The 21,557-nt window shown below is 42.4% G+C and overlaps 1 protein-coding gene across 6 annotated transcripts in view; it reads left to right on the top strand.

Moving 5' to 3' along the window:
- Window positions 1–20,186, top strand: part of LOC124037029 (enhancer of mRNA-decapping protein 4-like) — a 30,611-nt gene extending 10,425 nt beyond the window's left edge. The window contains exons 5-29 of one of the 6 annotated variants that reach the window (XM_046351668.1): window positions 3,365–3,551; window positions 3,719–3,866; window positions 5,513–5,617; window positions 5,737–5,846; window positions 5,971–6,054; window positions 6,331–6,426; window positions 6,526–6,625; window positions 6,734–6,914; window positions 7,044–7,110; window positions 7,228–7,319; window positions 7,442–7,623; window positions 7,741–7,820; window positions 7,917–8,019; window positions 8,238–8,824; window positions 8,910–9,011; window positions 14,068–14,211; window positions 14,291–14,339; window positions 15,147–15,330; window positions 16,064–16,219; window positions 16,328–16,443; window positions 16,884–17,049; window positions 17,331–17,517; window positions 17,910–18,129; window positions 18,266–18,429; window positions 19,741–20,186. In XM_046351668.1, the coding sequence (XP_046207624.1) occupies window positions 3,365–3,551; window positions 3,719–3,866; window positions 5,513–5,617; window positions 5,737–5,846; window positions 5,971–6,054; window positions 6,331–6,426; window positions 6,526–6,625; window positions 6,734–6,914; window positions 7,044–7,110; window positions 7,228–7,319; window positions 7,442–7,623; window positions 7,741–7,820; window positions 7,917–8,019; window positions 8,238–8,824; window positions 8,910–9,011; window positions 14,068–14,211; window positions 14,291–14,339; window positions 15,147–15,330; window positions 16,064–16,219; window positions 16,328–16,443; window positions 16,884–17,049; window positions 17,331–17,517; window positions 17,910–18,129; window positions 18,266–18,429; window positions 19,741–19,924 (3,794 nt within the window). In that variant the 3' untranslated portion in view covers window positions 19,925–20,186. Of the gene's footprint in view, window positions 1–3,364; window positions 3,552–3,718; window positions 3,867–5,512; window positions 5,618–5,736; window positions 5,847–5,946; window positions 6,055–6,330; window positions 6,427–6,525; window positions 6,626–6,733; window positions 6,915–7,043; window positions 7,111–7,227; window positions 7,320–7,441; window positions 7,624–7,740; window positions 7,821–7,916; window positions 8,020–8,237; window positions 8,825–8,909; window positions 9,012–14,067; window positions 14,212–14,290; window positions 14,340–15,146; window positions 15,331–16,063; window positions 16,220–16,327; window positions 16,444–16,883; window positions 17,050–17,330; window positions 17,518–17,909; window positions 18,130–18,265; window positions 18,430–19,740 lie in introns of all 6 variants that reach the window. The other 5 variants (XM_046351676.1, XM_046351659.1, XM_046351653.1 and 2 more) reach the window with 5 other exon arrangements.
- Window positions 20,187–21,557: the final 1,371 nt, after the last annotated feature.

Raw genomic sequence — 21,557 nt, 5'->3', positions numbered from 1 at the left:
AACAATAGTTGGAAAAATTACTTGTGTCATCCACAAAGTAGATGTCCTAACCGACTTGCCAAAACTACAGTTTGTAAACAAGAAATTTGTGGAGTGCTTGAAAAACAAATGACTCCAACCTAAGTGTATGTAAACTTCTGACGTCAACTGTGTGTATGTGTATATATATGTGTGTGTGTATATGTATGTTGTAGTGGACATTTCCTGTATTACCACATAATGAGAGCAAGCTACCACACAAGTCAGTTATCATAAAGTCCATCTTTAATTATTATGAGTTCCATCACAACCCTGTGACTCTCAGATCAATTCAGTGTCTAATAAATGAATTCTCTGAGTTCTTACTCATTGCAACTGAGATCCTTTATAGCAAAGACACACATAGCCAGACAGCATTGGCTATAAATGATCCTTCAGCTTTGTCTCCTAAACTATGTTCTTATCTCGCTCTTGGTACCACTCAGGACCCACCATTGCCTCACCCAATGGCATATATCAAATACACCCCCTCCTGGACAAGATCACAGAGAGGCAGTGACTGGCACACAGACATTGTAGAGCCAAGAGATAATTTGTTCCCCCTCAATCATCCCTTCACATGGTTTAAAAGATATGTTTACATATGAAGACAAGCTTGACCTCTCCCCTTTCTGTGGCCCAAGTAACTGAAACCTGACAGAGAACTGCAAACGGCCAACAGTATTATCAAAAAGACATTCTAATGACAAATAACTTGCATAAGCATGAAATAAAATATATATTTATAAATGTTAACTAAAGAATTCTGATTCTGCTACGACAGTGTATATATATTATGCATATATATGCATGCAGTGCCTTAGACCGCTTCGCCATTCGTTGGCTTCAACATTGTAAACTGAAATCATTGCCACTGAAACATTTTGAGAGCTTATGATGATATAGTGCACTCTAGCCTACTAATAACTCCACACCTACAAACCACCCAAAAATAGGTCACGATAACTAACAAAGCCTATGGAAAACATGTTATTACCACAGGTAGCCTAGTTGTTAGAGCATTGGGCCAGTAACAAAAATGTTGCTGGATCGAATCCCTGTGCTGACAAGGTAAAAATCTGTCTTTCTGCCCCAGAGCAAGGCAGTTAGTTAACCCACTGTTCCCCGAGCGCTGAAGATGTTGATTATGGCAGCCTCCCCTCACCTCTGATTCAGAGGGGTTGGGTTAAATGCACATTTCAGTTGTACAACTGACAGTATCTTCCTTTCCTTACTACCATTACTACTCCCGTCACTACCACTATTAAGATTAGCTGGCACACCACATTTACTTCAGTAAATGTCCTTTTTTAATTTACAATAGGTGGCAATATCACACATTGCCTTCATAATAAGCATATACAGTTTTATTTCAAATGGATAGCAAAATCACAGGAATGGTTTCAGATCAAACTCAACATTCAGACTAAAGGCAGCCTTTCATTTTAACAATGGGGGAAATTCCAGCGGGAGCAGAAAATATTTTTGTAATCTCTGATTTTTCTGGCAATTCTTACATAAGAATGTTGAACATACTTTTCACATTTGTATCACAAACCATTATTGCGATGATCATGATGAAACTGGCAATTTTTGGACTTTTTTTTAGACCTATACATGCTGCCTGTGAACTGTACATGATATAGACATCTTGGTGTCGTTATACTCTTAGGTGTGCTCTAACATGGAGAATGTCTAGATTCTTAAATAAAATTGTTCACATACCATTGATTCAACTTATTTATGATTTTCTCAGAACTACCCTTTTTGATTTTGTTCATTTTGACTTTGTTTGGAACAGTATACGCTACAAGTACATCAGATTTCCAGTGGGCTCTCTGCTAATTCTGAATTTATGATAGCTTTTATGGGCACCACCAACAGTGTGTATGGGAAAATGGATTCAAAGGGAACTCCCTCTGCTGGTGATTTACTGAATGTGCAATCCTAAAGGAGGGCTGTGATTGGTTAATGATATGTCAATTTCTATGTATAAAATTTGTCCAGAAATCCAAATACAGTGCTTTCGGAAAGGTTTCAGACCCCTTGACTTTTTCCACATTTTGTTACGTTACAACCTTATTCTAAAATAGATGTTTTTAAATTTAAAAAACATCAATCTACACACAATAGTCTATAGTGACAGAGCAAAAACAGGTTTTTATATATGTTTTCAAATGTATAAAAATTAAACAGGAATACATTATTTACATAAGTATTCCGACCTTTGCATGAGACTTGAAATTGAGCTCAGGTGTGTCCTGTTTTCATTGATCATCCTTGATGTTTCTACAACTAGGAGTCCACCTGTGGTAAATTTAATTGATTGGACATGATTTGGAAAGGGGCACACCTGTCTATATAAGGTCCCACAGTTGACAGTGAATGTCAGCGCAAAGACCAAGCCATGAGGTCAAAGGAATTGCCCATAGAGCTCCAAGAATGGATTGTGTGTAAATGAATTACTTTTATTTAATCAATTTTAGAATAAGGCTGTAACAAGTCAAGTGGTCTGAATAATTAACGAATGCACTTAAAATGAAATTATATTATTCAAATAGTAAAATCATTTTAAATGCCCGTCCCTGCCAAAAACACACATTACCAAGACTGTCAGATGCACATGTGCTTGTGAACGATTCCCTTTTTATTTGTTCTAAGCATTTTGAGTGGCGCGTAGTGAGAATGGAATAATGATTATTCTTGTGTCCTTTAAAGAGATCACGTCTCAATTTGTTTAGAATTTCCTTGATGTCAGTATTGATCTGACCATTTTGTACCCATTTCATTGGATTTTCTTTGTATTTAATGTTCAGGAAATGCACATTTCCTACTCTGACCTTACGTACCCATTCAGATTTGTATTCTTTGGAAACCACAAACACTTTTTTTGGTGCTTTTTTTTTGTTGCTTTCAGTCTGCCCCAAAAATTGCACTTTAGAAACCTGCTCTTAGCATTTTGCAGCCAGAAATGCATGGTGTTGTTGCAAAGGTTAAAGGAAGGTCTATTTGTTTGATTAACAGTGGATAAGAAATGTATTTGCTTTTGGCTGTGTGACTGCCAAGACCCCTGTGTTATCTCTTTGGCTAGAATCTTGATCTCCCTCTGCCTGTCATCAAATCACTTAACTTTATAGTGATGACAGAATTACAAACGACTGGAGGTTATAGAAATCTGTGGTAAAACATACACTGAACCAATATTGTTTTTTTCACAAGTACTGCACTATGCTTTGGACCCTTGGCATTCAACTTTGCTTTAGCTATCAATGTAAAAACCAAAAGGTCTGGATTGATTCTGAATGTGACAGAAGTTGGCAAACTCATGTTTTGTACTTGTGTGCAGGAGCAAACAACCAGGCCATGATCCGTGTGTTGAGCTTGGGCTCGGCAGAGCGCACCCTGCTGAAGGGCTTCACTGGTGCAGTCACAGACCTGGCCTTCGCACACCTGGACTCCACCCTGCTGGGATGTGTTGACGAGGCTGGTAACCTGGTCATCTGGCAGCTCACCTGCCATAGCAGCAAGATCCTGTATCCTCCTCATTCTACTCAATAATAGCACTTCCCTTGGTTCTTTCCTACTGTTTCATGTAACAATATACATTTACCTGGTTTTGACCATTTAAAAGCACATTGTATAGGATAGTGTGATGTGTGTACAGCTGTGTGTTATGCACCTTAACCCACATACTTCCCAGCGATCAAGTCATTGTCCACGTCCGGAGGCCTGAGGACACACCTCTGAACTCCAATAGGAGGTTGATCTGGTGTCCCTTCATCCTAGAGGACAATGAAGAGAACCCCGAGGATGCCAGCCAGACCCTGGCCCTACTGCATGAAGACAGAGTATGTACAGTGCCTTCAGAAAGTATTCACGCCCATTGACTTTTTCCACATTTTGTTGTTACAACCTGAATTTAAAAAGTATTAAATGGAAATGTCACTGGCCCACACACAATACCCCACATAATGTTATTGGAATTATGTTTTTTGATTATTTTTTACACATTAATAAGAAAATATATAGAATCTGAAATGTCTTTAGTCAATAAGTATTCAGCCCTTTTGTAATGGCAAGCCTAAATAAGTTCAGCAGTAAAAATGTGGTTGTCACATAAGTTGCATGCAGTAATAGTGTTTAACATGATTTTTGAATGACTGTCTCATCTCTATACCCCACACATCCAATTATCTGTAAGGTCCCTCAATCAAGCAGTGAATTCCAAACACAGATTCAACCACAAAGACCAGGGAGGTTTTCCAATGCCTCGCAAAGAAGGGCACCTATTGTTACATGGGTAAAAAAAAAAGAAATAAAATGGAATGTCCATTTGAGCATGGTGAAGTTATTAATTACACTTTGAATGTTGTGTAAATACACCGTCACTATAAAGATACAGGCGTCCTTCTCCTGCCCAGAGAGGAAGGAACCCCCTCAAGGATTTCATCATGAGGCCAATGGTGACTTTAAAACAGTTGCAGAGTTTAATGGCTGTGATAGGAGATGGACAAGAAACAGTGCAGTTACTCTACAATACTAACCTAAATGACAGAGTGAAAAGAAGGAAGACTTTACAGAATAGCAAATATTCTAAAACATGCATCCTGTTTGCAACAAGGCATTAAAATACTGCAAACAATGTGGAATAGAAATGAACTTTGTCCTGAATAGAAAGCATTATGTTTGGGGCAAATCCAATACAACACATTACGGAGTACTACTCTCTGTATTTTCAAGTATATAGTGGTTGCTGCATCATGTTACGGGTGTGCTTGGAATTGTTAAGGCCTTGGGAGTTTTTTAGGTTAAAAAAAACGGAATAGAGCTACAAATTGGCAAAATCCTAGACGAAAACCTGGTTCAGTCTACTTTCCACCAGACTTTGGGAGAGAATCCCCTTTCAACAGGACAATAACCTAAAACTCAAGGCCAAATGTACACTGAAGTTGCTGACCTAGAAGACGGTGAATGTTCCTGATTGGCCGAGTTACAGTGTTGACTTAAATCTGCTTGAAAATCTATGGCAAGACCTGAAAATGGTTGTCTAGTGATGATCAACAACCAATTTTGAGGTAGAATTTTGAAAATAATGATGGACAAATGTTGCACAATCTAGGTGTGCAAAGCTCTTCGTCTTACTCAGAAAGACGCGCAGCTGTAATCGCTGCCAAAGGTGATTCTAACATGTATTGACTCGGGGTTGAATACTTATCTAATCGAGCTATATTAGTGTCTTATTTTGTTTTACAAACGGTCAAAATGTTCTTCCAATTTGACAGAGTATATGTGTAGATCATTGACAAAAAATGTAAACTATAACCATTTTAATCCCACTTTGAAACACAACAAAATTCGAAAAAAGTTCTTCCTGAAGGCACTGTATGCCCTGCTTACACATAACCGGACTATTTACAAATGCCGCTGCCTCCTCCATTTGTACTATTTCCTTTACTCCCTCCCTTCAGCTGATTGTCCTGTCTTTTCTCCCCAGGCTGAAGTGTGGGATCTGGAGATCCTCCGCAGCAACAATGGCACCTGGCCAGTAGATGCCACTGACCTGAAGGATGGAGTTATAACCATAAAAGGACATACAGATGTAGGGCATTTAAATAATTTAGTTATCACATGGTCTGTTTCCAGTATGGAAAGCACTTATTTACGGGCTGGTTGTTAGTGTAGAAATTGAGTATGGGGTTTTTCTTTTTTTTTCTCCAGCGCATCAGTGAAGGTGCCCTGTCTCCGGATGGCACAGTTTTGGCCACAGCCAGTCATGATGGATATGTAAAGTTCTGGCAAATCTACATTGAAGGACAGGACCAGCCAAGGTAGACCTTTTTACTCACTTACTAAATTTGATACTATTCAATTATATTCTTGAACATTCCAGCTGTTTCTCTATGGTTACTTTGACTTTCCTTTGTGAAGTCCTCTCCCCGGCTTCTTCCACAGATGTCTACACGAGTGGCAGCCCCACAACGGGAAGCCCCTTTCCTGCCTGCTGTTCTGTGACAACCACAAGAAACAGGACCCAGAGTAAGTAACTACTGCTGCTTTACTCTTTATCTTAACAGGCGTTGGGAGGATTTAGGGTATAAGACTTTGTTTTGGGTGGGGGGGTTGTATCTTTTAAAATTTTTAATCAGACTACATTTTAAAATCGGTAATAAATACATGTTCATTTTGAGTTCCACTGGGTTAGGTAGACACGTGTAGGTGCCATCTTTTTCAGCATTACCCAATGCAATCAGTCATTTTCTCTTAAGTGCCCATGAGAGATTAATAAATGTTCTTCCCCTTTTGCCTTTTTAGTGTTCCATTCTGGCGCTTTCTGATTACTGGAGCTGATCAGAACCAGGAGTTGAAGATGTGGTGCACAGTGTCATGGACCTGCCTGCAGACCATCAGGTCTGACTGTTTTACCTGTGGGTTTCGCTATGCTTTTATGCTTGCAAGTTATCTGTTACTGGACATGTTTTAACAAGAGCCTATGTACGTGTGCTCTAGGTTCTCTCCAGACCCGTTCAACTCCTCAGTCCTGCCCTGTCTGAAGGCCAGTCTGGACCTGTCTGCAGAATGCCTCATCCTCAGTGACGTACAGAGAAAGGTCAGAATAACTTTTTATGTTCTGCTGTGTCACTGTAATCTTTCAACTGTAATCCTGTTGGATATTAGTATAATGATTAATTGACCCTGGTTTGTGTTGTCCCTCTAGGTGTTGTATGTGATGGAGTTGTTGCAGGACCAGGAAAAAGGCAGAGCCAGCTTCACAGCCGTGTCAGAGTTTCTGCTCACACACCCTGTGCTTAGCTTCGGTGTTCAGGATGTCAGCCACAGCCGCCTGTGCCACACGGAGGTCCTCCCGCCAGACGAGGAGAGCGAGAGTATGACTGCAGGTGGGCTTCACCTTTTATACCCATTACCACTGTAACCGGATCTAACGATGGGCTGGTCTAACTCTGAATTATCATGGGTCAAATTTTTGCTTATGTTTTATTAAGACTTGTTCTTCCCTTTATCTCTAGATGGCAACCAGGGCACAATGGAATCCAAAGCTGGGATCCAAATCAAGCTATATTGTGTTCACACAAAGTGAGTGTCCTTATTCATGGTCATTATTACCATATCTACTAAGAGGTCTGCATTTAAATTATATAGTATCCCATTTCATACACCCATATGGGTGTTGATGTATTCTTCTGCCCACAGGTCCCTTCAAGATGTGCAGATCTGGTTCCAGCCAAACCTTGGCTCTGGCTCATCCTTGTTCCTGCCTCACTCGAACTCAAATAATGGCTTTGGTGAGTTAGGTAAACTGTTAGTCTTCATAAACCAAAACTATCCTCTTCTGCGTTTTAAGTGAGATTTTAGAAATGTTATCCCAATTTTTCATGGATAAAAATCCATATTTGTACTTTCCTAGGTTTTTCAGATCACTTGACAGACATGAGTGTGGAAGGTTTGAGCTCTGATAAGGAGTCTGGATGCGGCTCCGAAAATGATCTCTGCAAGATTCCCGCTCTTGCTGACTTCCTGTCCCCCTCCGGCACTGCTGCTATGCCCAAGCTCATGACCCCTGACGCCTTCATGACCCCCAGTGCTTCGGTATGTCCTGTTCCAAATGCTCTCTATTCTATCAAAATACAGTGAATATCCAAGGATGGAAGATTACTCCTGGATCTTGATCCTGCTTTTCATTTTGTTTCTACCTTTGTCCCCCAGGTCCCAGCCTCCCCAGGCAGCAGTGCCAGCAGCCTGACCATAGTGACAGCCATGAGCAGCAACTCTGACAGTGGCGCCAGGTAGGTCTACTCGAAGAGTGCATAAGAGGAGAGGAATTCATAATTAACTAGAATGAGCAGGCAAACCGATTTGTGGTTTGACGTCCCTGACTCCAGTGATGGTAATGTCTGCAGGGGAGGAGAGGAGCTGACCCAGAGCCCTAAGATATCTGTGGAGAGCAACTCCATCCTCATCGCAGGCTTAGGGGACAACATGCCGGTAGGCCAAATATGCATGCACAGACACATACACACTTACAACATGATGCCGTCATTACACACAGTTCGAAAGCAGGATGTGTGCCACACAATTGGACAGTCTGAGGGGCTAAAGTAACATGTTCATGTCAACTTACAAGACCTTTCGTCCCTCTCCATCGTATGTGACATTATCCTTACTCCTTGTTCCATTTTGGTCTTCCCGGCTGTCTCATAAAGATGTACCATCTTCCACAAGAGACCACTCCTCATACGCTCATGTTCCCCCTCACCTACCCCTTCCGCCCTCTACAGGGGCTTCCCTCTCCAAACCCGCCCCTCTCGCTGGACCCGCAGGTCATTGAGCCTATGCTGATTCAGCAGGCCTCTCCTACCCGGGCCCGCTCTCCGGACGTCATCTCGTCTGCCTCCACGGCCATGTCTCAGGACATACCTGAGATCGCCTCTGAGACACTGCAGCGAGGCCTGGGGGGGATGTCTGGAGCTGAATCTCGAGAAACTCTCCCAGCCCTCCACACAGACAGCATGGCTTCTGCAGCCTCAGCTCTTCACCTCCTCTCTCCACGAAACCGGAACAGCTCTGACCATGGCCATCTGCCCCTGGAGCTGGGTGCTGTAGTAGGAGCAGTGGAGGCGGAACAGAGGCTGAGTAACACCCCCTCACTACTGGAGAACGCCCTGTCACAGGAGAATGCTGCTGCCGCTGCCTCCTGCTCAGACAACAATGTGAGCCACCCGTGGCCTGCAGCTCCTGACATCACACGGGAAACACGCAACAGCCTGCGAGACAATGGCCTGGGAGACTGGTAAGTTCACACACTGACATAAGCACAATGTCTTTACCGATGCAAGAAACCCCAGAGCATACACGGGTCTCTTTGTTTCTCTTAGTTCGAGGGAGGAAATTAAGGACAGACACATGTCCTCTCCATACCACAGACGCACCTACCACTTAACCCAGAATGACAGTCAGGACGCCAGTGCAGAACAGAGGTAAGATAGACATCTCTGGAACTCCCTTTCAGTTCTCAATTACCCTGGAAGGCTGTGGTATTTGCTGTGTTTTTCGGAGGTCAGTGCTTGATTTGAAGTTTGCTTGTAAAGGTAAACTTGATTCTGATTTAAAGCTGCTACACATAGGATGTTTTTGCATTGTAATTTCAGAAAATGTCCATAATATCTGGTGCTAATAGTGGAATGATGGTGTTTTACAGTATTACTTACCCACCAGTGTTGTGATTGGCTGTGATATTTGTCTATTGATTTTGCCTGCCGGAGCGGCATCTGTTGTCAAACTGCGAAAGCTGTTCTGACCGTGGATGTGTTTTCTAGTGGAAATCGCAATTTTCTTGGTTGCTAAAATTCAAACCGTTTGCTCAATTTCAGTTTGTGAGAGAACTAGCACTGAATAGCTTAGGAAGTCATTTTACCATCTAAATCCTGGAAAATGAATTGAAAAATGTTTTCAATTTCAAAATATATTTTTTACTGCTGTTTTGAAGTAGGGCTGGCCCCGGTTGAAAAATAACAGTTTTTTTCCATATGGACACATCCAACAGTGCAGTTACAGCTTAATTCAAAAATGTATTTTATTGTTAAAAATCTCATCAATCTACACACAATACCCAATCATGACAAAGCCTAAACAGGTTTTTATACATTTTAGCAAAAGTATAAACATAAATGTAATATTTCAGTTATGTAAGTATTCAGAACCTTTACTCAGTACTTTGTTGAAGCACATTTGGCAGCGATTAAAACCTTGTCTGTTGGGTATGACGCTACAAGCTTGGCACACCTGTATTTGTAGAGTTTTTTTTCCCATTCTTGTCTGCAGATCCTCAAGTTGTCAGGTTGGATGGGGAGTCTGCACAGCTATTTTCAGGTCTCTACAGACTTGTTTGATCAGGTTCAAGTCCGGGCTCTGGCTGTGCCACTCAAGGACATTGAGATACTTTTCCCGAAGCCACTCCTGCATTGTCTTGGCTGTGTGCTTAGGTCATTGTCCTGTTAGGTTAACCTCTCTTGGGTAGGGGGCAGTATTTTCACCTCCAGATGAATGGTGTGCCCAAAGTAAACTACCTGTTACTCAGGCCTAGAAGCTAGGGTATGCATATAATTGGTAGATTTGGATAGACAACACTCTAAAGTTTCTAAAACTGTTAAAATAATTTCTGTGAGTATAACAGCCGGGAAGAACTATTGGATATGAGAGCAACGTCAACTTACCAACATTACGACCAGGAATACGCCTTTCCCGAAGTGAATCTTGTGTTTGGACCATCACCCAGGACAATAGATCAGATCCCAGTAGGCAACCCAAAACAACTGCGCCGCACAAGGTGCAGATGGAGCGGTCTTCTGGTCAGGCTCCGCAGACGGTCACATCGCTCACTGCTCCCGAGGTATACTACTCGCCAATGTCCAGTCTCTTGACAACAAGGTAGATGAAATTCGAGCAAGGGTTGCCTTCCAGAGAGACATCAGAGATTGTAACATTCGTTTTTATTTTATTTATTTAACCAGGTAGGCTAGTTGAGGACAAGTTCTCATTTGCAACTGCGACCTGGCCAAGATAAAGCATAGCAGTGTGACACAGACAACAACAGAGTTACACATGGAGTAAACAATAAACAAGCCGATGACACAGTAGAAAAAATAAAGTCTATATACATTGTATGCAAATGGCATGAGGAGGTAGGCAATAAATAGGCCATAGGAGCGAATAATGATTGAGGGATAAATGAGCAGATGATGATGATGTACAAGTAGATACTGGTGTGCAAAAGAGCAGAAAATAAATAAATAAAAACAGTATGGGGATGAGGTAGGTAGATTGGGTGTTTCACAGAAACATGGCTCACTCGGGATACGTTAGAGTCGGTACAGCCTCCCGGTTTCTTCACGCATCGCGCCGACAAACAAACATCTCTTTGGTAAGAAGAAGGGCGTGGGTGTATGCCTTATGATTTACGAGTCGTGGTGTGATCATAACAACATACAGGAACTCTAGTCCTTTTGTTCACCTGACCGAGAATTCCTTACAATCAAATGCCCAACCGCATTACCTACCAAGAGAATTCTCTTCGATTATAATCACAGCCATGTATATCCCCCCCAGCAGTCACCTCGACAGCCCTGAAAGAACTTCATTGGACTCTATGTATACTGGAAACCACATATCCTGAGGCTGCGTTTATTTTAGCTGAGAATTTTAACAAAGCTAATCTGAAAACAAGGCTCCCTAAATTGTATCCGCTTATCGAATGCGCAACCCGGGCTGGCAGCATTATGGATCATTGCTACTCTAACTTCCGCAACGCATACAAAGCCCTCCTTTCGGCAAATCTGACCGACTCCATTTTATTGCTCCCAGCCTATAGGCAGAAATGAAAACAGGAAACAGAAAGCTTGTCCGACCAATTTGACCCCACGCTTCAAGATTGCTTCTATCACGTGGACTGGGATATGTTCCGGATAGCCTTATACAACAACATTGATGTATATGCTGATTTTGTGAGCAAGTTTATTAGCAAGTGCATCGGTGATGTTGTACCCACGGTGACTATTCAAACCTTCCCCAACCAGAAACCATAGATTGATGGCAGCGTTCGCAAAACTGAAAGCGCGAACCACTGTTATTAATCATGGCAAGGTGACCGGAAACATGATTGAATACTAAGTGTAGCTATTCCATCTGCAAGGAAAACAAACAGGCTAAGCGTCAGTATGGAGACTGGAAAGTAAAGTCCCAATTCAACGGCTCAGACACAAGAAATATATGGCAGGGTCTACAGTCAATCATGGCTTACAAAAAGAAAAACAGCCCCGTCACGGACACTGTCAAACTAAACGTTTTCTTTGCTCACTTTGAGGAGAATACCGTGCCACTGACACGGCCCGCTACCAAGACCTGCGGGCTTTCCTTCACCGCAGCCAACGTAAGTAAAACATTTAAACGTGTTAACCCTCGCAAGGCTACCTGCCCAGACGGCACCCCTAGCCACATCCTCAGAGCATGCGCAGACCAGCTGGCTGGTGTGTTTACGGACATATTCAATCAATCCCTATCCCAGTCTGCTGTTCCCACATGCTTCAAGATGTCCACCATTGTTTCTGTACCCAAGAAACCAAAGGTAACTGAGATAAATTACTATTGTCCCGTAGCACTCACTTCCATCATCATGAAGTGCTTTGAGAGACTAGTCAAGGATCACATCACCGACACCCTAGACCCACTTCAATTTGCTTACCGCCCCAATAGGTCTGCAGACAACGCAACCACACTGGAAAATAACCTCACACTCAACATCAACAAAACAAAGGAGATGATGGACTTCAGGAAACAGCAGAGGGAGCACCGCCCTATCCACATCGACGGGTTAGTAGTGAAGGTGGAAAGTTTAAGTTCCTTGGCGTACACATCACGGACATACTGAAGTGGTCGTCCCACACAGACTGTGTGGTGAAGAAGGCGCAACAGCACCTCTTCAACCTCAGGAGGCTGGAGAAATTTGCCTTGTCACCAAAAACACTCACAAACCTTTACAGATGCACAATCGAGAGCATCCTGTCGGGCTGTCACCGCCTGGCACGACAACTGTTCCACCCACAACCGTAAGGCTCTCCAAAGGGTAGAGGTCTGCACCGGGGGCAAACTACCTGCCCTCCAGGACACCTACACCACCCGATGTCACAGGAAGGCCATAAAGATCATCAAGGACAACAACCACCCGAGCCACTGCCTGTTCACCCCGCTATCATCCAGAAGGCGAGGTCAGTACAGGTGCATCAAAGCTGGGACGAGAGACTGTAAAATTGGATGTAATAAATGTATCACTAGTCACTTTAAACAATGCCTCTTTATATAATGTTTACATATCCTACGTCTCATATGTATATACTGTACTCTATACCATCTACTGCATCTTACCTATGCCGCACAGCCATCGCTCATTATATTTATATGTACCTATATCTATCTATATGGATGATTTATATAGCCAGGCACGTTTAACAGGGTATTGATTATAGACCTAATTAAGTTGGGTTTCCTCTCCTCACTTTTCTTAGACAATTATAGTAAGTGTTGCTTTCTCATCTCCTAATTCTGGAGCATTGTTCTCAACACCAATATGCTGGTCTATGTTGCTATTATGGCCATAGCAACATGGTCTTGGAAAAGGTGCGCACTGATACGTTTCAAACCCGTGGACAACGAGCACGATCCAATGTGGGTGAAAGCACATTTGTTATAAAATATTATTTTTGTTCTGCACCATTGTTCTTACATAATATAACTATACAATTTCTGTAAGCAAATGTCTTAGTCCATCAGTCTGTGCCAGTCCCATGGCCTCGACTATGGATCATTCCACTCAAGATATGCACGAGTCAGACAGGTGTCTTGTACACCATGATTTTTTTATTTGCTACTGCTCAACTAAATCTCGATCGACCAACAGCCTTTCGATCAAAAAATCGACCAGTCGACTAAATGGGGTCAGCCCTAATTTGAAGCTGTTAGACCAAAACCACTGTTTGAAGTTTTGATCAGCTTCAAGAAGTTGTAAAAACAATATTTTTTTCTTATTGAAACTATATTTCACAGTGATTTAGATGGTACAATGATTGACAAAACTGCTTGTTTTCTCACAAACTGAAATTGAGCGAATAGTGTATAATTTTTGCAACCAGGAAATTTGCCATTTCCACTAGATACCACAGCCACAAAGTCAGGACAGCTTTCCCAGTTTGACAACAGATGCCACTCCGGCAGGAGAAATCAATAGGCGAATATCACATCTAATCACAACACTGGCGAGTAAGTAATACTGTGAAGCACAATCATTCCACTATTAGTGCCAGATATATTATGGTTTTTGAATGCAATTACAATGCAACATTTCTACAACAAAAAAGTCCTATGTGTAGCACCTTCAATGTTCATCCTAAACCTGTAGGGTTTTTTTGTACCCATGCCTTAATCTTGCTTATCACCAACTGTGAGCACTTATCCTGTACCTCTTGTTTTGCTTTCCTGTAACAGTGACCATGACGATGAGGTGGCCAGTCTAGAGTCGTCTTCAGGGAACTGTGGAGCCAGGTCGTCTCAAAGACTGCCAGTGAAGGAGTGGAAGAGTTCTCCCAGAGGCTCCCCTAAACTTAAGAGGAAGAGTAAAAAAGATGACGGGTGGGTGATGGCAGTCATGGTAAACCTTTTCTGTTATTTTACTTCAATGTCTAATGGCCTCTCTGCCTTCTCTTTTCAGGGATGCATCTCATGCCTCTCAATCCAGGCAGCCTGAGCAGCATCATCAAGTAAGTGATCATGGTTGTTTGTTGTGATTATGACGCTGGCACCAGGATGTACACCCATTATATGTATTTTCAGCAATAACATTTGTTTACATTTGTCATTTAGCAGACTTGCTTATCCAGAGCGACTTACATACATACATTTAAAAAAAAAATTTTTTTTAAATCACACTGTTCCCCCGTGGGAATCGAACCCATAACTCTGGCATTGCAAGCGCTATGCTCTACCAACTGTTCCACATGCGTAGATTATTCTGTATACCTGGTTTGCTTAGACGTTATGGTCTTCTGAACTTTTCAAGTTCTCTGCTGTCAATGACTGGAACAAACTGCAAAAATATCTGAAGCTGGAGACTTATATTTCTCTCACAAACTTTAAGCATCAGCTGTCGGAGCAGCTTATCAATCATTGCACCTGTACATAGCCCATCTGTAAATAGCCCACCCAACTACCTCATCCCCATATTATTATTTTTTGCTACTTTGCACCCCAGTATCTCCACTTGCACATTCATCTTCTACACATCTATCACTCCAGTGTTTAATGGTTAGATTGTAATTATTTCGCCACTATGGCCTATTTATTGCCTTACCTCCTTAATCTTACCTCATTTGCACACACTGTATATATAATTTTCTATTGTGTTATTGACTGTACGTTTGTTTATCCAATGTGTAACTCTGTTTGTGTCGCACTGCTTTGCTTTATCTTGTCCAGTTGTAAATGAGAACTTGTTCTCAACTGGCCCACCTGGTTAAATAAAGGTGAAATTAAATCAACTTTCCTCTGTCATCTGATGTGACCTGTAGCAGATGAACCCAGAGGTGCTGGAAGAACTCCTCATTTTGCTCCGTAACCAGCAGAGGGAGATAGCGGAGCTCCATCAGAGTCAGCTGGAGCTGCTTCAGAGAGTGACGGGCCACATGGACGCCGTGCAGAGCTCTGTCATAGCCCACGTAGAGCACGTCATGGTCAGCCAGCAGGAGCACGAACGTATCCTTACAACTAGGATATGTTACAAATTACAACTCCTAGACCTCCCTTTTTTCTGGTACCATAGAGAATTATAAATGAGAAGCCGTTTCCCAAAGCAGCTGCTTTGTTTACAAAGAGCACACGACAAGGAGCAAACGGAAGCTTTCGTGACGATTTACTGTTGTGCAGCTCAAGAGGGGTGATCAAGTCACACTTGAAATTCATTACTGCCAGCTAAATATTTTATAACTAAGTGTAACTATCTAATACATTCTTTCCAGCTCAAGGCTCCAGCTATGCATTTGGTTGGCTAACTTGTTAGCTTGTAAGGTCAAGCTTCTTGCTTAATCCCCTCCTGGATCAAGATCCTTGCTGTCTAATATTTGTTTTTGCTTTGCAGCAAACCTTTTGAGATAGTTGTGCGACTTTGAGCTGGAGGGTCTGTTCTTGCAATCTGTTTTATTTTTGATCACTATATAAATATATAGCCGGAAATACCATATACCCACCCCGGTATGGTACAGGAACGGTAGGAAGGTATTAAAAGTGGGACACCGTCCAACCATGATCACTGCAATATATAGGGCAGTGTTATGAATGCAAATATTGTAGTTTAAATGGATTTAAATTCAAATGAACCAAGAACCTTTTGTCTTATAGAAAGGTGCTTAATTAAGACCATTATTTTGTTGCATCAACCCACCACACAAGTTCCTCTGTGTCTGATCCTTGACCCGGCATTGATTCTCAGAGAGGAGGATGGAGAGAATCCTAGCAGAGGGACACACCCGTAACCAGCAGCTCCAGGAGCATCTCTCGCAGCAGCTAGGTCAAACTCTCAGTAACACCCTTTGTAATCGGCTGGACAAGACTCTCCGAGAGGAGATGAAGAAGACTGTTCCTCCCAGTTAGTACACTTCCTTAATTTTTCCAATAACATATTCTGTTTTTTTTTATCAAATAAGTGTTTCACTGTGTAAAATCTCTGAGGTAACTGTTTGAGCTTACCTCACAGCTATCACCAAGAGCCTGGAGCCTGTCACTGCCCAAATGAGTAACACCATTGCTGCTAAGCTGACTGCTGTGGAGGCAGCACTGAAGGAGAACGTTAGCAAAGTCGTGAAGTCAAAGGTTAGTGGCAACCTTCAGATCATTATGGTTTCTAGAGCCGCATTTCCCAAGCTTGGGGTTGAAAATAAATTATAATACGCCGCTTAGTACATAGAACAGCGGTCACGTGAGTAACCTTCAATATCTGCTATTAGGGATTCTGTTTTTTCCCTATCAATTTGGTTAACTTTTGAATGGTTGAGGCTATAAGCTGTAATGACCCAATTTTCTAAAAGCTACGACTCTCGGGAACCCATGTCTTTCCTTCCACTCGCATATTAAAATGGGGTCGTGGGACAAAAAAGTTTGGTCACCTCTGCTCTAAATCCTAGGTTGGTCATTGGATCAAGGAATGTAGAATTGTCATAGCTCACTTATTCAGTACTCTCTTATTTAGTCTTCAGTCAAAATGCACACATAAAAATGACCTGAAGCATTCATCTCTATCCCTTCCTGTGCAGAACACCACAGATGCTATTGGCCGAGCAGCTGCCGAGGCAATGCAGGGGCCTATCCAGGCTGCCTACAAGGATGCTTTCCAGGGCATTGTGCTGCCTGTGTTTGAGAGAGGCTGCCAGTCTATGTTCCAGCAGATCAATGAGAGCTTCAAGCAGGGCACCCATGAGTGTAAGACAATCCTATTACCAACTGTTAACCCTCAGAATTTCGACTCCAGGCTGTTTGTTAGCTTTATGCAGTACCACGAGAGCAAGGTCAAGAACTTAGCCTCATTTTTAGCTTTTCACATTTATCATATGTTTAATTCAAGAAGAGCAGTGGGCTTTGTATGCATTGTAAATATTTGCTATATTTGTTTATTCAGCTGATTTTGTATTATGCTAACAGCACATCTGAATATGCCTGACAGATCTTTGTGTCGTACTGAGGATGTTTGTTTTCCTCTGTAGATATCCAGCAACTGGAGACCCATGTGAAGAACAAGAAGCAGCATGAGCAGGAAGCACGGGATCCTATGATTGGCCAGCTGCAACAGATGATTGACACGTTCCAGAACTCAACGGATCAGCTGGCCACCACCATCACAGCAAGTGTCCGCTCTGAGGTCCAGCATCAGCTCCACATGACGGTGGGAAAGTAAGTCCAACCAACGCCCAACAGAAAGCTCAATTTCTTTTTTTTTGTATTAGTGATTGGTAAAGCAACTAGAGATTGATCAGGCATCACAAACAGATGCCTTAGCAAGCAGTTTGGGTTGCCATATTGAGTGGCTGTGTAATGGATTGGTTGAGCAGAAACAAACACCTTATTCCTGGCTTAATTTCAGTACATAAATTCGATTGAACCACAGTCTGCGATGCAATTAATTTCATGGCACTTGAGTTTATAGATTTTTAGGTTGGACTGAATACCTTTTTTTTAAGTGTTTAAAAAAATGTCTGTAGGAATTTACAAAATTTTTTTACTATTTCAATGTTTTGATAGTGTACCTTGGGTATATAACGGTGCCGGTTCGGTCCTGTGTCCAGTTTGCAGGACTCGATCCTGACCCAGGTGCAGCGCATTGTGAAGGGTGAGGTGAGTATGGCCATGAAGGAGCAGCAGGCAGCTGTGAACTCCAGCATCATGCAGGCCATGCGCTCTGCTGCAGGCACGCCTGTCCCCACCGCACACCTAGACTACCAGGCCCAGCAAGCCAGCATCCTGCAGCTGCTGCAGCAGGGACAGCTCAACCAGGCCTTCCAACAGGTGAGAGGCCTGCTCCCCTCTGCCTCCCAGCTGCTCACAGCGTCTCCTGTCCAATGTGTGGTGGATGTCAGAGGGCATCATTTAAAGATACCTGTGGCGTCTGATCGGTCTCTTCTCCTCCTACCCCCCTCTATAGGCCCTGTCAGCCTCTGACCTGAACCTGGTTCTGTATGTGTGCGAGACCATCGACTCCCAGCAGGTGTTTGGCCAGCATCCCTGCCCCCTCATCCAGCCAGTGCTGCTGTCCCTAATACAGCAGCTGTCCACTAACCTGGCCACACGCTCTGAGCTCAAGATCAGGTACGCATGCGCACCCACAGGAGCATGTCAGAAGTTGTCTGGAAACCTAGGAAACCGTTGATCGTGAAAAACCCATCAGCGTTCTAGACACAAACTGGTGCACCTGTCACCTACTACCATACCCTGTTTAAATTGACTTAAATATTTTGTCTTGCCCATTTACCCTCTGAATGGCACACATACACAATCCATGTCTCAATTCTCTCAAGGCTTAAATATCATTTAACCTGTCTCCTCCCCTACATATACACTGATTGAAGTGGATTTAACAAATTACATCAATAAGGGATCATAGCTTTCACCTGGTCAGTCTGTCATTGAAAGAGCATGTGTTCGTTCTTAATATCAAAACACATCCATTTTAATTCTTAAACACACCAAAGGTGTGTTTAAGAATGTGTTTGCTCTTAATCAGGTTTGTGCTCTCTTTTACAAGCCTCCCTCAAGGAACATACTGACTGACAAACCTTAGTCACATTTCCTCCATGTTGAGCTGTGTCAAACTGCAGCTCTACTGCTTTTTACGAGTTTAGACCATGTAACAAATGTGTGTAATAGGAACATGACAGGCCCATGAATATGAAAACATGTCCAGACAATGCACTGCCAAGTCCCTTTACTGCTCTTTAAGAGCTCAAATGATCAGTCTTAATCCAGTTTGAATGACATCCTAAACTATCAGCCTGATACTGGCCAGCTGTTGAGAGTTCTACATCTCTGGGACTGAATCTGTACATATGAAGGGCCTTTTTCAAACACTCCATGCCTTTGTAATGCATGGTAAAAGATATCGGTTTTAACTTATTTTGACCTCAAAATTTAAGGACTGTCAGTGTAACTTTGCAAGGGCTTTTAAGGGCATATCAGTCTCAGTAGAGAAGAGTCCTGATTGGGCTGTTGTCCAAGGTATGTGATATATATAAATGTAGGACTTTGCTGAAATTAGAGGGAAATTGGTCCCTTTGAGCGTTGGGAGGTTAATGGCTCTTAAGCCCCAAGATTACCATTGAGAGAACTGTGCTTAGAGGTTTTAAATGCTTTGGATTGGGTCTGCAGATGTAAAATTGGAACAATCTGATGTGATGCATTTGGGTTGAGCCACTGGATTGGGTAACAGGACAGTGCTGCTGAGCGATCAGGGTCACTCCACTGCGTTTACTGTTTTAATCAAGCCATTCAAATCTTTGCCATCAGCTGCAAGGTCATTAGGGCAAATTGTTCGGGACATGCAAGCCAATAATACTATTGGCTTAAATGGTACAAACAGAGTCTTCTAAAAGCCCGTGGTAACCTTCTCTCTGTCTGTATCAGTTACTTGGAGGATGCTGTGATGAACCTGGACCATGGTGATCCGGTGACGAGGGACCACATGAGTGCGGTGCTGTCCCAGGTCCGACAGAAGCTGTTCCAGTTCCTGCAGTCAGACCCACACAGTCCTCTCAGCAAGAGAGCCCGGCGCCTGGTGATGATGCTTCAGGGCCTGGTCAATCACTAGTTCTGTGCTTGGCGCCCAATGATGGAGTCCCTTCACTTCCCTGTTCTGCTCCCACACAGTTAGAACAAAGTGCAGTGAGTTTCGTTGATGTGCTGAGGGGAGCAGAGCTGTTGTTAAAGAGATGTGAGCATGATGTACAGATCGATCGGAAAGTATTCAGACCCCTTGACCTTTTCCACATTTTGTTAGTTTATGGCCTTATTCTAAAACTGATTACATCGTTTTCCCCCTCATCAATCTACACATATTACCCCATTATGACAAAGCAAAAATGTTTGCTAATTTATGAAAAATGTAAATATTACATTTACAAAGTATTCAGACCCTCTTCTTGGGTATGACGCTACAAGCTTGGCACACTTCTATTCGGTGAGTTTCTCCCATCTCCACAGAGGAACTCTGGGGCTCTGTTAGTGACCATCGGGTTCTTGGTCACCTCCCTGACGAAGGCCCTTCTCCCCTGATTGCTCAGTTTGGTCAGGTGGCCAGCTCTAGGAAGAGTGATTGCAAATTTCTTCCATTTAAGGTGTTCTTGGGACCCTTCAATGCTGCAGACATTTTTTTGCTACCCTTCCCTAGATCTTTGCCTCGACACAATCCTGTCTTGGAGCTCTATGGACAATTACTAAGACCTTATGGCTTGGTTTTTACTTATACTTATGTAAATAAGGTATTTTTATTTTTTAATACATTTGAAAAATTACTAAAAACCTGTTTTTGCCTTGTCATTATTGGTTATTGTGTGTGGATTGCTGAGGACATTTATTTAATCCACTTTAGAATAAGACTGTAACGTAATACAATGTGGAAAAAGTCAAGGGGTCTGAATACTTTCCGATGGCTCTGCACTTTCTGTACCCTCGTCACTTTTTGATGCATTGTACATCGAAATGGAACATTTTGTTTTATCTTTAATTTTTACGTGTAGAAATGGCAAGAACAGACGGGGTTTGCCCTTTTTGGACTTGTGTAGATTGAAGGATTTTTTTTCAGTGGACACCTGCTGTTCATGAGTACTACGAACCTTGCCATTACCATCTATTTGTCTTTTCCTTGTCATATCCACAAGAGGCTGTTTCAGAAATACCTATCCTAAATGTAGACCGTCGTTACAGATGGATGAGCCTTTTATGTTTTCTGTATATTCAACCATTCTGTTAAACCCAGTGTATTTCGCTTTGAGGGACTTCTACAGTAGGCTTTCAATCTACACGGTTAGTTTTTTCCTTTCTCTGATATTTCCGTGTTACTATGTACATAGGACAGGAGTATGCTTGTGGAGTCTTAGAAACTAATAGGGCCATCCACATGTATAGCTTTATACGGTCAACTTTTTGATGGCACCTCGACAAAATTGTCCCATGTCCCTGAATTTTTTTTTTTTGCCCTGGGTTTTTTTATACCAACAATCCTTAACATGAACTTGCTTGAAGACTTATTGAAGTTGTTATAATCCATAGAAAATCCTTCTAACAAGTTGTTACTTATACTGGCCTCGTTTTTGCATCAGGATATCCAAGTCATGTTCGTAAACCTGATGTACATCTCCTGTTCTTTAGAGGGCAGCCCTTGAATGCAGTCACATTAATATTTTTTAGCATGCTTTCTTTTAGGCAACTTGCAAAGTCTAGTT

Source organism: Oncorhynchus gorbuscha, linkage group LG01 (genome assembly GCF_021184085.1).
Source record: "Oncorhynchus gorbuscha isolate QuinsamMale2020 ecotype Even-year linkage group LG01, OgorEven_v1.0, whole genome shotgun sequence".
Lineage (NCBI taxonomy): Eukaryota > Metazoa > Chordata > Actinopteri > Salmoniformes > Salmonidae > Oncorhynchus > Oncorhynchus gorbuscha.
The sequence above is the reverse complement of the archived record's forward strand: the minus strand, read 5'-3'. Positions and strand labels throughout refer to the sequence as shown.